The following is a 14,078-nucleotide window of genomic DNA, read 5'->3' as shown; positions in this document are numbered from 1 at the left end:
TTTTTCGCATTCGTATATCGTATGGCAGGTACGATGACACACTATGCCCAGAGAAGACAAGGAAATTTCCATTACGAAAAGATCCTGGACCGACCGGAATTCGAACCCAGACACCTTCAGCATGGCTTTGCTTTGTAGCCGCTGACTCTAACCACTCGGCTAAGGAAGCCCCGGTACGACTCACATTGTGGCCAAATATAGCTTTAAAAAAAGTGTTGAGTGTCAAGTATAGTATTCGGCTATATAGTCAAAAATAGCAGTTTAATATGTCCCAGAAAAGGTCTCAACGGTTTTAAAAGTTATAAACATCGTAATTCAAGTGAAATGAGGTCAATTTGGTTAAAAAATCATGTCAAATCCAGATATTTTTCCATAATATAGGTGTCACAAGGTGTGATAGGTATACATCAAAGATTGAACATTAAATTTACCAAAAAAATGGTTCAACATCCATTTAACAATGTATAAAACAATAAAAAAAACAATTAATAAAACATCAAAATTCTTAGAATCACAAAGAATTTATATATTTTTCCGCAACCTTGTGCGTAAAATAAGTAAATTTTCAAAAATACAACAACTGTGATAATTTTTGATCATGTCCATGGCTTTAAAAAAACGACATGTTGTGTCGAAAAAGTATTTAATTATTCTTTATTTTGACACATAAATCAAATTGTTTGAGCGGGCGGTTTTACCCCGTCTTCCTCTAATATGTAAAGGGCAAATTACAGGTTTATTTTCGTGAGATAGTATATGGGTCGAGCTTTTGACGAAATAGGTTTCCAGACATGTATCCAAAAACTAATACATTTCAAAGCATCCTTACTATGTCCTTACATAAAAAATATAATGATACATTATTTCCATTTTGTTCCATGCAATGAAAGTTTGACCAAAAATTACAATTTTCACGTCTGTAAACAACAAATCGCTATAACTTTCTCAAATCTCATTCAATTTCTATGATATTTGGATATTTATACCTTAATAGCATTCAAACCTATTTAACATTCATAACATTTGTTTTGAAGTGAACTAGAAATCTTGAAAAGAAACTGTTGCTTCACTCGTACTTTTGCTCTACTTTACCCTTTGTGATTCTCAAATTGTATAGCAAAAGAAGAATTTATAAAAATTATCTTGTTATTTTGTATATTAGCGGGATTTGGGGCAAGTGTGCCACCTCAAGCAAATTGTTCTCTTACTTTGTCTTAAGCTCTAAAAAACCCCGCAATTTAGCTTTACGATGTTAGTTACGCATCTTTTCATAAGCACTGTGTCATTAAGAACATAATAAAAAAAAAGTATTAGTTTTGGAGCTCCTCAAGTATCATCTAAAATAACCTAATTTTCAAAACTAAGGGGCAAGTGTGCCACCTTTATGGGGCAAGACGGCCACCGAATGAATATTCATGTAATAGGGTCCTAAAGCCCTGTCACAATTTTAGTGCCAAACGCTTAAGTTTAGGCCAAAAACACATGTTTACTAAATTTTTTAATGTTTTCCGTTGGTTTAAGCCCAAAAAACATTTTTTTAGATTTTGTCACATCCTTTGGCTTAAACTCAAATTTTGGGTGTATTTTGTTTTCCGTGTCCCTTACGAAATGTCAGATAGGAACAACCCCAGTGGTCGAACTAAAACCCATGTGGTGTTTTTGTCGACTAAGCGAACGTCAAACATGATCAAAAGTGTCAAGGTTCATTTATGGACCAAATTTTTAAATTAAAGTTTAAACATGATATAGCCATTATTTGAGCGGGAAAAATTGCTAAAGTAGTTACAGTAACATGCTTTTTCATGTTATGAAATAAAAACAAGATTTCATTAAAAATTTTAGGACCCAATTCTACTTGTAATGAAATTTTCTTTATTTCTTGTTAATACTGCTTACAGAGCAGAGCCTAATTGATAATTTTAAAAATATTTTTTTAAGTTTACCGTCATAAGCGGATGCTTTATAACAAGGTTTCTTACATGCGGAACTCTCTACTAGTCAATTCGAATAACTAAAATCGTTATTTTTGTCTCCATTCAATAGGATATATGAATTACCCTTTCATTACGGGGGATCTGTATAATATTACACTAGATCAGCACTAAATAACGGTAAAATATCAATGAAAATAAGTAAAACAGTTCCTAAAACGCCTAAAACCATGTTATTATCGAATATTTGGAGAAAAGATCACTTTGGGAGCATAATTGTTTGCTATTCCCCTTCTACACTTCAGAAACCACTACTGGTGCCTCATTTTCATTCGTTATTATGATTTTGTCGATGATGTTTACATTTTTATGAATTTCACTTCAACCATTTGTTTACCAAATAGGTGGCATATTTGCCCCAAAAAGCATAGATTTCAAAAAAAAAAAAAAAAATGGATTGGGTATGTAAAACTAAATATTTTTTTCGTTCAGAAGCCACAATTACTTACACTTTTATATAGCTTCACGATGTACAGTACGTTTGAAAAAATCTGTTATTAATTTACCTCTCACCATGCTATTTAGAATCAACGGAATCTTATAAAAAATCACTGAAATTTGATGGTTTTCACAAAAGTCGATATAAATTCGTGAAAATAGAGTAATTTTCGTCATATTGTGATCATAGTATTATAAACTATAAGGAAACATATTGTTAAGCTCCAAGAAAAAATATAGTTTGTAGCTTTTATAAAAATCAGGGGTGGCACACTTGCCCCAAATTCCGCTATATATTTCTTTCATTTATTTCATGTTGTCAATAGGAAGTAGACCTTTTTGTTACAATTTTAAATTTAATATTATATAGTTTAAAACGTTATTTTCTTCTTGATTTGACATAATTTTTTTTTTCAGTTCCGATTTCGTCATAGTAAAGTCAATGGTTTCGCGATGTTTATTGTAAACAGACATTATTTGATTTAAAGGCTCAAACAACGACTTCGCAGTTGTCTTGAAGGAGCAAAACAAAAAATTGACAAAAGTGTCATCGAGTCAAAACGATGCGCAACTATATCGTTTACGAACGAGAACATTGCAAATTCGCGACGTTTCTTCAATGTTTGAATATTAATGAGCATGTATCGTGCTTCATAAGATGGTAGAGGTAACCTTGTCCAACCTAATTTTCGAAGTGCAAACAACAGTAATTGTTTTTGAACTGATTCTATACGATTTTTATGGGTTGATGAAAATGGTGACCAAACTATGCTACAGTATTCTAAAGTTATACGCAGATAGATTATGTATAAGGTTTTTATAGTGCATAGATCGTGAAAATTATAGCTAAACCGTTTTATAAATGCTAGCATCTTGTTTGCCTTGTTGATAATTGTATTATAGTGATCTATAAAAGTAACTTTGGAATCTAAAATCAATCCTAAATCTTTTATTCTTACGCATTTTTCTGCTAGTTGACTCCCTAGGTAGACTGTTGTGTTAGGTATACTACGCTTTCTATTAAAGGATATAGAATTACATTTTTTCACGTTCAATTGGAGAAGGCTTCTATTGCACCATTTGTAAAACATATCAATTTCATTTTGGAAAGTATGTATAGGGAAAGTGTACCAGTTATGGCTATAGTGGTTCCCTATTTGGCCATATGTTTTTTCTCGATAATTTTCACATTTTGAATATTTTTGAATGTTTTAACATCAAGATTCATTTGATAGCAAAGTACTAAAACACACAGAACGATAACAAATAAAAAAATAATCAAATTATCATGTATGGCCAAATAGGGAACCATTATGTCCATAACTGGTACACCTACCCTACACTCCCGTGCATAAGTTTGGGTTGACTCCCTAAAAACATACAAAAATGTTCAGTCCATATCTCTGTGATTACACGTCCAATTGAAACTCTTTAAACCGCATTTGAAAGGCAAAGAGTTATTCTTACTTCGTATGTTTTTTTTTCCAATAACATTCTTTGAACTTTGTATTCTAAATTTTTACTTAAGGTTGTGACATTTTCAAAAAAACACACTGAAAAAACATAGCTAATTTCCTCAGCATTGGATCGACCAAAATTTTAAAATAAGGTGTCATTAGAATCGTAATCTTACACAGTTAAAAATAATGAAGATTACACGTCATGTAAACTTCAGTTATGCAATGTAAACATGACGTCATGTAAATCTAAGCCTGAAATAATGTAAAAATGTGTTATATGACATGTAATCACACAGGATCCTGCTGGATTACATGACATATAATTGAAGTTTACATGACATATCATGTAAATGTTCATGATATTCCACGCTTCACTTATGTGCATTATATGTCTCAGAAATTTACACGTTTCGTTCGAACTGTGTATAAACTTTGAAGAGCACTCACGAAATTTTTGCGGAAAAATCTGAAAAGTATTCAAAATCAATGAAACAGTCATTCAAGTCATCGTGCAAAAGTTTGAGTTCACCCCTCAGTATGGTGTATCGTGCAAAAGTTTGGGTTCACCTGAATTTACTTAAAACACGAAGAAATTGTGAAATCTCAAACCCGCCATTTTTTGCGTTTTGAAAAAGCTATGAATTATTAAAATCGGTTGAAAAATAGCAGAGATATTGACAAAAATGATTTGCGTACGGCTCAGGTGAACCCAAACTTTTGCACGATTTGCATCATACTGAGGGGTGAACCCAAACTTTTGCACGATGACTTGAATGACTGTTTCATTGATTTTGAATACTTTTCAGATTTTGCCACTAAAACTTCGTGGTGTCTCTTCAAAGTATATAAGATTATGATTTTTTTCGTAATGGGAATTTCCTTGACTTCCCTGGGCATAGAGTATCGTCATACCTGCCTCACGATATACGAATGCAAAAATGGCAATTTAGGCAAAGAAAGCTCTCAGTTAATAACTGTGGAATTGCTCATTAGAACTCTAAGCTGAGAAGCCGGCTCTGTCCCAGTGGGGACGTCAATGCCAAGAAGAAGAAGAAGATTACGATTCTAATGACATTTTGATTTAATGTTTTAGTCGATCCAATTCTGAGGAAATTAGTTATGATTTTTTAGTGTGTTTTTTGAAAAATGTCACGATCTCAAATAAAAATTCAGTATACAAAGTTCAAATTTTTTTTTCTCAAAACATACATACGAAGTATGGGGCCCAGATAGCCGTAGCGGTAAACGCGCAGCTATTCAGCATGACCATGCTGAGGGTCGTGGGTTCGAATCCCGCTGGTCGAGGATCTTAGTTAAGGAAATTTTCTCGATTCCCAGGGCATAGAGTATCTTCGTACCTGCCACACGATATACACATGCAAAAATGGTCAATCGGCAAAGAAAGCTCTCAGTTTAATAACTGTGGAAGTGCTCATAAGAACACTAATCTGAGAAGCAGGTTCTGTTCCAGTTGGGACGTAACGCCAGAAAGAAGAAGAACATACGAAGTAAGAATAACTCTTTGCCTTTTGAATGCGGCTTAAAGAGTTTCAATTGGACGTGAGATATGGACTGGACAGAGATATGGACTGAACACTTTTGTATATATTTTGGGGGTGAACCCAAACTTTTGCACGGGAGTGTATCTTCATCGTTTGCTATTTCAAGAAACAGTTTTATGTCATCAGCATATATGAGAGCTTTCACTTTTTTAAGAATGAAGGAAATATCGTTAACGTATAAAATAAAGAATAATGGCCCTAAATGAGACCCTTGAGGAACTCCCGATGTAATTTGAATTGGAATAGATTTTGCTTCTTTGTATCTAACTATTTATTGACGATTAGTAAGATAAGACTCTACCCATTTAAGAAGGTCCGGTTGAAATCCTATTTTTTTCTAACTTAAAAAGCAACATTGGTGTGCCAATGCGATCGAAAGCTTTACTGAAATCTGTACAGAGAGCTTCCACGTGATTACCATTATCCATGGCTGTCAAAGAATTATTAATGAACTCCAGCAAGTTTGTGCATGTTAAGTGTCCCTTAAAAAAATCATGCTGAGTATGAGCTATTCTGTTTTTCACCATATTTAATAAAATTTTATTTATTATTGCCTCGAAAATCTTAGGAATACAAGAGATAATGGCTATCCCACGATAATTACGTATGTCAGATTTTTTACCACTTTTAAAGATCGGCACTAAAAATGATCTTTTCCATGTTTCAGGGAAACTACCTGATTGCAGAGACATATTGTAGAGCCAAAATAGCGGAGATGTAAGTTCGATTGATAACATTTTCAAAAATACAGGTGGAATCCCATCACCTTTGGAGACATCTAGACTTTTAAGTGCATCTACAATATCATGTACTTTGATTTGATTGACGCAAATGTCTTTTGAGATTTCCGGAAGAAATGAAAAATATTCATGATCTCGATTATTATCCGAATAAGTAGTGTAAACGTCTTGAAAAAATGTTGCAAAAAGATTGCAACTTTCTTCAGGATTCACGGCAATTTTATCATCAAGGTGCATTTCAGAAGGAAAGTTGTAAGATTTGGTTTTTGTTTTAACGTAATTAAAGACATTTTTAGGACATGATTTCAATTCACGTGCCTTTATATTTATATTATATTTTATGTGCCTTTTGCTTACAATTCTTTAAATTTTTGATTTCTCTACTAAGGTCATAGGCCAAGCGATTGTAAGCCAATTGCAAAGCGCCTAATATGTGCCGTCAAAGCAAATAACAGACACATAGGATGGGTGACGTCCAAACTCAAGCGGAATAGCAAAGTTATCAAAACGGATTAAGCTCAGATGAAGTTTTATGCATTATAATATAGTAATCAGTCCCGGAAACGAAGACTTTTGTGGTGTTACTTTCGAACCCATATCGTATTCCAGCCAACAATAGGAATTTGGTAGTGCGATATTTGGAAAAAGGCAAAATGCATTTCTTTTCGAGGATATAATGTCAGAAACAAGAAAGATTGGCTTATATTTGTCTAAAAACCAGTATTGAAATAAAAATTTTCAAAACTGTACAAACGATAATCTACATGAAGTTACATTTGAGATAGCTCAAAGAGGACACTCACCGAAACTCTTACATATTGACCAAGTTAATATACAAATCGTGAATATGAATAAAAAGTACTTATCGCTTTTACCTCTACTAACGTTGAAATCACTGGTCATGGATAAGCTCACCTAGCGTGGCCAAAAATGGGCAAAATATACTCTGGTACAACCAGTGACTACAGTCTCAAAATATTCCTGACGTTTGCATTTTTTTTTAACTTTTTTTTGACATTTCTCCGTTTCATCATTGATAAGCGCATTGTTTACTCGTACTCGAATTTATTCAGTCATCAAAAGCACTTGATATGAAGGGTTTTGATTTAACACCTGTTCGGGCGGTCCCCAAAAGTGACAAACCTCAGTGACATATCGCTGATCCGTTCGAATTTATTGTTCGTCGGTACACATTTTATTATTTTGAACTCTCTTATCTTGCTCGTTTTAGGTGATTGGATTGCGATTGTAGTACATTTGGTCAAACACTTCAACGGGGCAGACCAAGCGCCAAATAATACCGTTGTCCGGGAGAATGGAACAGATGGCACCAAAGCAGACGATGTACTTGAGTATTTGAACCTGAAAGGCTTGCCTCATTATCTCAGTTTGGCAATCACCGGTTCGTTCATAATCTATTTCGGAGTCGGTGGGTTCATTCACGTGAGTATGATTATTGAAAACCAAGTGACCGAAACGTGTGACTGATAACATTTTGTTTTGATTAGTGGTACTACTATGTCAATAAACGTGACCGACCTCATGAATGGAAATGCCAACCAGAGAAATTTTTATCGCCTGAGCTTGAACTGCATGAAATTTTTGTGGGAGGGTTTTCGATGCTGATAATGAGCTGTCTTAGCGGAATTCTGTCATGCTATGCTATGAACAATGGAAGGCTGCTCACCTTATATTATCGATGGGATGAGTATGGCTGGTGGTGGTTCTTCGCTCAGATAGTTGTGATATTTTTGTATCAGGTGAGTCACGTTTCAAAAGATTTTCTGAACTAAATACCAATTAATATTTTTTTCATTTCAACTACAGGACTACCTGACTTACTGGTTGCATCGCATTTACCATTGGCCATTTCTTTACAAGCACTTCCATAAACTACATCATACTTACAAACAACCAACTGCTTTCTCAGTGACTGCGATCCATCCTGTTGAGATCTTACACGTGCAGTTGACAATGTTGCTGCCTATCTTCACCATTCCAACACATTGGGGTAGGATCCTACACAATTTAAAGATTTTGCAATATTACCTTCTGTCGATTCTCTACAGCGGCATTCTACTTCGTTGAAATTTATACATACGCACATGGTATTCTGAACCACAGTGGAGTGAACATCAAATCCTTTTGGTGGCAGCCTTGGCAACCGGATACAATGTTTCACGACAATCACCATCAGTATTTTCACGTTAACTTTGGCTTCAACATTGGCCTCTGGGATGTCATACACGGCACCTATCGCAGAAAAGATCGTGTCTATTCCGAGGAAATTTATGGAGGAAAAGGTAAGGATTTTAAGGAAGCTAGCCAGTTGGAGCTTGAGAAGGACATCGCCGAACGGAAACTGGAAAATCCTAATGCATACCGGAATAATGTGCACCAGTACGATTTGGACGAAAGGGAAATTACAGATCTGATAAGGCAAAATAAAAAACAAAAATCTAATTGAATAAAGAAATAAATAAAAGTTAGATTCTGCATCAATTATCATGAAAGAACCTCGCAGTCAATATTTCGCCAGTTTCAGAACCGCGATGCAACGCTGCTTAGATCAAGGAATCTTCATGGATGTATGGGAGCGACAAAAAATTGGTACTACTACGACCAAAAGTGTGGAAACCAATAGTTGACCCGTCGCTCAATGATTCCACTCCATACAAAAGTTGGATCAAAGTCTTGAAATAGATTTGTCATAATCTAATGAAGTTTTTTTTTACTCTAAGAGATCAGATAGTGAATATTTTAAAAGTAATTATCATCATTGTTTTTAGGTGATTTTCCCATATAAGGTACGATGGGGTAAATGAATACAGAAAAACCAATAGTTAACTTCATCTTTATAGTCAGTTAAAGTTAAGAGTTATTCTCTCTGAAAGCAGGCCGCCTTCACCACACATCGTTACAAATCCAATTTTTTGTCACTGATATTAGTACACTGATCATTTCCCTAGCTTTCAGCATCGAATAAAATTAAATATGCTGATCCCGGGCTTCCCAAATTATGGATTTGCGGTGCCACGCATGTTTGAAAAAAAAAAAACATTCAAGTAAGCTTGCGACAAACAGAGGAACCTAAAATCCATATTTTGGGGAGCAAGAGTTCTTCTATCATTTTTTTTCTTTCAGTCGCATGACATTCATGTTCTATCACACATGACTATCTAAAGCCACTACATTTTGAATTCAATAAGCAAATCAGCTGGTGTTCATTATTTAATATTTAGACATTCATGTTTGTTTCACATGACAGCCTAATGTTGATACACATGTTATTATACCGTGAAATCAATGACGAAATCCATATGGCAACCACACTCAAGTCATGTGGTTTTCCTCATTGCGCAAATCTATAAGTAAAACACACGACCTTGACGTGTAGATTTTTCTCAGTGTATATGGTAAAACTAGAGGATGGCCGCCAGATTTGTTCACTCGTGGTAATACTGCTATTCTTCTCTCGACTCGGAGAAAAATCCAACGATTGAAATCTCTCTGTTGTACAAAAAATATGTTTGCATTGATTGCAATCGCCTTATACGTTAAAATAGTAGAATATGATTTAGAAAATCGCTCATTTCATAGGGTCAATGCCATTGCATACCCAGTTTTTTGTAACCCATCGAACTAATTTTACCTCAGCTTTCTGATGGTAATCTCAGAATTCAAAACAAGCAGTGAACTAATGATGAAGATTGTTTTTTTCTGACAAAATAAGGTGATGGCCAAACTTAAATAACCGCCAAAATTTGTTTAGCTTCAAATGAAAGCTACATCTTTTCTCTATACGATATCATTAAGTTTGCTATGTGTTCCAAGGGAAATATGACACATATCACGTAAAAAATACATAAGATCAATGAAAAAATGGTCTTTTAAGCAAACTGTTTTAAAACTATTAATTGAACTTTAACGCTTCACTTTTTGCAAAAATAAAATACTAAAATCACTAGTAAGGCGAGCAAATACCTTTAAGCTCTGTGTTGCTTATCTTGACAGATAGGCCTATTTGGTCTGCGACTTACAGACTTATGTAAGAAGTCTGTAAGTCGCAGACGAAATAGGCCTATCTGTCAAGATAAGGGGATTTTTTTAATTACCGTACGGGTTTGGGCCGAAGGGTCTCAGATTTTCATGAAACTTTTTCCACAGGCAGGGCTCATGGATATATGAATAAAAAAAATTGAGAAAAATTCAGGGTCGCCTATTTTTCCGGAAAACTCAGGTGGAAATTTTTTGTTTTCCCTTGAGACTACTTACTTTGAAAAATCATAACTCAAGAACGAAGCATCGTAGAAACAAAGTTTTTATATGAAAATTTAAGCAAATTTTCTCAAAAATCCAAAAAAAAATATGAACTAGAAAAAGTTTTCTACAAAATTTACCACCGTTGGGAAAATTTGTAAAGAAAAGCCGAAAAAACTATGCCCGAACTCGTGGAAAATTTTCAAAAAAATATTTTCGAGAAGGTAATTTTATAAGCCTTAATCACTGAAATTTTTGGAATGCACTTTTTTTTCGTTTTTGAGTTATGGCCAATTTTGTGAAAAATGTCCAGATGTGTCATATAAGACTTTTTTTTGAAAAATCATAACTCAAGAACGAAACATTGTAGAAACAAAGTTTTTATATGAAAATTTAAGAAAATTTTCTCAGAAATCCAAAAAAAATATGAGCTGGAAAAAATTTTCCACAAAATTTTCCACCGTTGGGGAAATTCATAAAGAAAAGCTGGAAAATCTACGCCCGAACTCGCGGAAATTTTTTATTAAAATATTTTTGAGAAGGAAACTTTATAAACTTCAATTCTAGTAACTTTTAGGATGTACTTTTTTTTTGTTCCTGAGTTATGGTCAATTTTGTGAATAATGACCATATTAGCCTTTTCTTTGAAAACAAATCTTTGCATTTTTTACAAAATTGACCATAGATCAGGAACTAAAGAAAAGTACATCCTAAAAGTTACTAGAATTGAAGTTTATAAAGTTTCCTTCTCAAAAATATTTTAATAAAAAATTTCCGCGAGTTCGGGCATAGATTTTCCAGCTTTTCTTTATGAATTTCCCCAAAGGTGGAAAACTTTTTCCAGTTCATATTTTTTTTTGGATTTCTGAGAAAATTTGCTTAAATTTCCATATAAAACTTTGTTTCTACAATGTTTCGTTCTTGAGTTATGATTTTGCAAAGAAAAGTCTTATATGGCACATCTGGACATTTTTCACAAAATTGGCCATAACTCAAAAACGAAAAAAAAGTGCATTCCAAAAATTTCAGTGATTAAAGCTTATAAAATTACCTTCTCGAAAATATTTTTTTGAAAATTTTCCACGAGTTCGGGCATAGTTTTTCCGGCTTTTCTTTACGAATTTTCCCAACGGTGGAAAATTTTGTGGAAAACTTTTTCCAGTTCATATTTTTTTGGATTTTTGAGAAAAATTTGCTTAAATTTTCATATAAAAACTTTGTTTCTACGATGCTTCGTTCTTGAGTTATGATTTTTCAAAGTAAGTAGTGTCAAGGGAAAACAAAAAATTTCCACCTGAGTTTTCCGGAAAAATAGGCGACCCTGAATTTTTCTCAATTTTTTTTATTCATATATCCATGAGCCCTGCCTGTGGAAAAAGTTTCATGAAAATCTGAGACCCTTCGGCCCAATTTGTACGATAATAAAAAAAACCCCATAAGCAACACATATTAGAGTACATATTGCTCGCCTTACTAGTGATTGTAGTATTTTATTTTTGCAAAAAGTTAAGTGTTAAAGTTTAATTAGTAGTTTTTAACATACTCTAATAATCCCTCCCCTTAATTTAATAAAAAAGTGTGGCAAACTGTTTTGCTAGCTGGCGTACGAGGGGTCCACCGATTTGAGTAAACTGAAAAGACCACCCTCTAGTTTTACCATATATATTTTTTTTTTATTTTTTTTTATTTCTCTATTTTTTTCTGTTCGGAACATAAACCACTGCGACCAATATTTGATCTATTGTAGTAGGTATATCCCGTGTCCTTTGTTTAGTGCATGTCGTATTACTTTGTCACTATCGAGAAGTGATAAAGTATTCGTTTTTTTACAGTTGCCATTCCTAAATTGATCTCAGGAAAGGATTCAAATTGAAAGGTTCCGCTTTTTATACCCTTCGAAGAGTGTGATGGGTACACTCTCCGCAGGCGCGCCCCTTTATCAGTCAAAATCCATGTCATTGACCATGCATCAGAATCCTAGTCCGTACTCCTTCAAACTAGAGAACTAAATAAATTAAAGATTAGAAAACAAATAGTTGATTTCGACTCATTTTTTCCTTATCTCAAGATCATTCTCGACTACTGGAAAACCGAGACTTGTCACTTTTAACAAGGTTTAAAATGTAACAAGGACTAAACGTGTTCCTTTGATTACCATGGCATCCTGTCCTCTTCGTTTGAAGCAGTCAGGACCTGAGAGAGACTCGCGAAGAGGAAAAATATCAACGTCATATGCAGCCCAGATTCCCCTCTCACGAAACGTCAAATGCAGCCCACCGTTTTTATGGCTGAAAAAGTGAAAAGTATTGTGTTCAAAGTAAACTGTTATTAAAAACCTCAGTCGGCGGAGCAGTTTTTTTCCAAAGTTGCTGATAAATCTAAGCAGAAGATTAATTATTTCTAATGTCTGCTACGTTTGCTGGCAAGAAATTTCACTCAAACGGCTATTTATGATTCGATATGATGCAAACTCAATCATTTTTTGCTGAGAGGTTCATGTGAGGAAATGAACAGCATGCGCATAATTGGTATAAACACAAAGTGGAATAAGAAAAAAACTCAGCAATCATAGAAAAAGAAGACCGTCTTCGCGAGTCTCGTCTCAGGTCAGGACTAGTATTAATTCGAGAGGGATTCGCGATAAGGGCCTATCTGACAAATCAATAACAATGAGAAAATAACCAATGAAATTTTCATGTGCAATTTTTAATCCCAATTGGAGAAAATATACTCCAACTTTAACTATTTCACTCTAATACATATTTCATAAACCTAGTTTCAAAATCCTAATCTATACCACACATATCTCCTTCAATTTTCCTAGCTATTTCGTAATAAAAAAATATTATAAGGTTTCGCCTTAAACGCACTCAAGAATGCCAGTATCGCCCAATGTTATGAGCCTATCGATATTATTTTCAGTATCGCCTATTACTTTTGCGCCGTGTTTTAATTCTGGTTTCAATTAAGCCCGCCATGTACGCCTTGTTTATTTTTTGCTTGCAGTGTCGCCGTTTACTCTCGCCGTGTTTTGATTTCGATTTCAGATGCGCCCATCACTTTGATAAACAAAAACACAGGCGTAATCATTACAGTGTGTGGTTTTGCATGAGGTGAAGTTTCGTCTTCTACAAATTTGCGTTTTTTGAATAGTTAAATTATCGATAGGGGAAAAGTTCAAGTGCAGTGAATAGACAATCAAGCTACAATTTCACCGCTATAGTTTCTTAAATTGTGTACATTTTGTCAGTTTCGCCTAATTCGCGAATCTTTCTAGAATTGGTAGATCTTTACCCCATAACGCACCACGAAAAGGCGTTCTATGTTAGACAAAACTATCTTCCTAATTTGGTAAAACACATTTAAGATTTTATTAACATTTTGTTAACAACATATTACATTTCATTTGCCGTAGCAGTTCAGATTTTTTACAGTTGAGTTGATTTCACCTGATACTAAGAGAAAAAAACAAGGTTTTCAATTTACTTAATTTACTTTTATTTGACATTTGTTCCAGTGTTTCAACATAGGATATTCTATGTAACTCATTGGTACTATACCAGGGAGGAAGCTTCAGAATCATTTTCAAAATTTTATTTTGAATTCTCTGCAGAGCTTTCTTCCTGG

At 34.1% G+C, this 14,078-nt stretch overlaps 1 protein-coding gene across 1 annotated transcript; it reads left to right on the top strand.

The window, feature by feature from the left end:
- Positions 1 to 7,301: 7,301 nt before the first annotated feature.
- LOC110681460 (delta(7)-sterol 5(6)-desaturase erg32-like) lies at positions 7,302 to 8,682 on the top strand (the record flags this gene model as incomplete). Its single annotated transcript, XM_021857221.1, has 4 exons — positions 7,302 to 7,634; positions 7,700 to 7,951; positions 8,019 to 8,202; positions 8,261 to 8,682. Coding segments are annotated over 4 exons (1,167 nt in total), but the record flags the coding sequence as incomplete, so codon positions are not given.
- Positions 8,683 to 14,078: the final 5,396 nt, after the last annotated feature.

Source organism: Aedes aegypti, unplaced genomic scaffold (assembly GCF_002204515.2).
Source record: "Aedes aegypti strain LVP_AGWG unplaced genomic scaffold, AaegL5.0 Primary Assembly AGWG_AaegL5_hic_scaff_94_PBJ_arrow, whole genome shotgun sequence".
NCBI lineage: Eukaryota > Metazoa > Arthropoda > Insecta > Diptera > Culicidae > Aedes > Aedes aegypti.
Note: the sequence above shows the minus strand (reverse complement) of the source record. Positions and strands in the feature narration are given on the sequence as shown.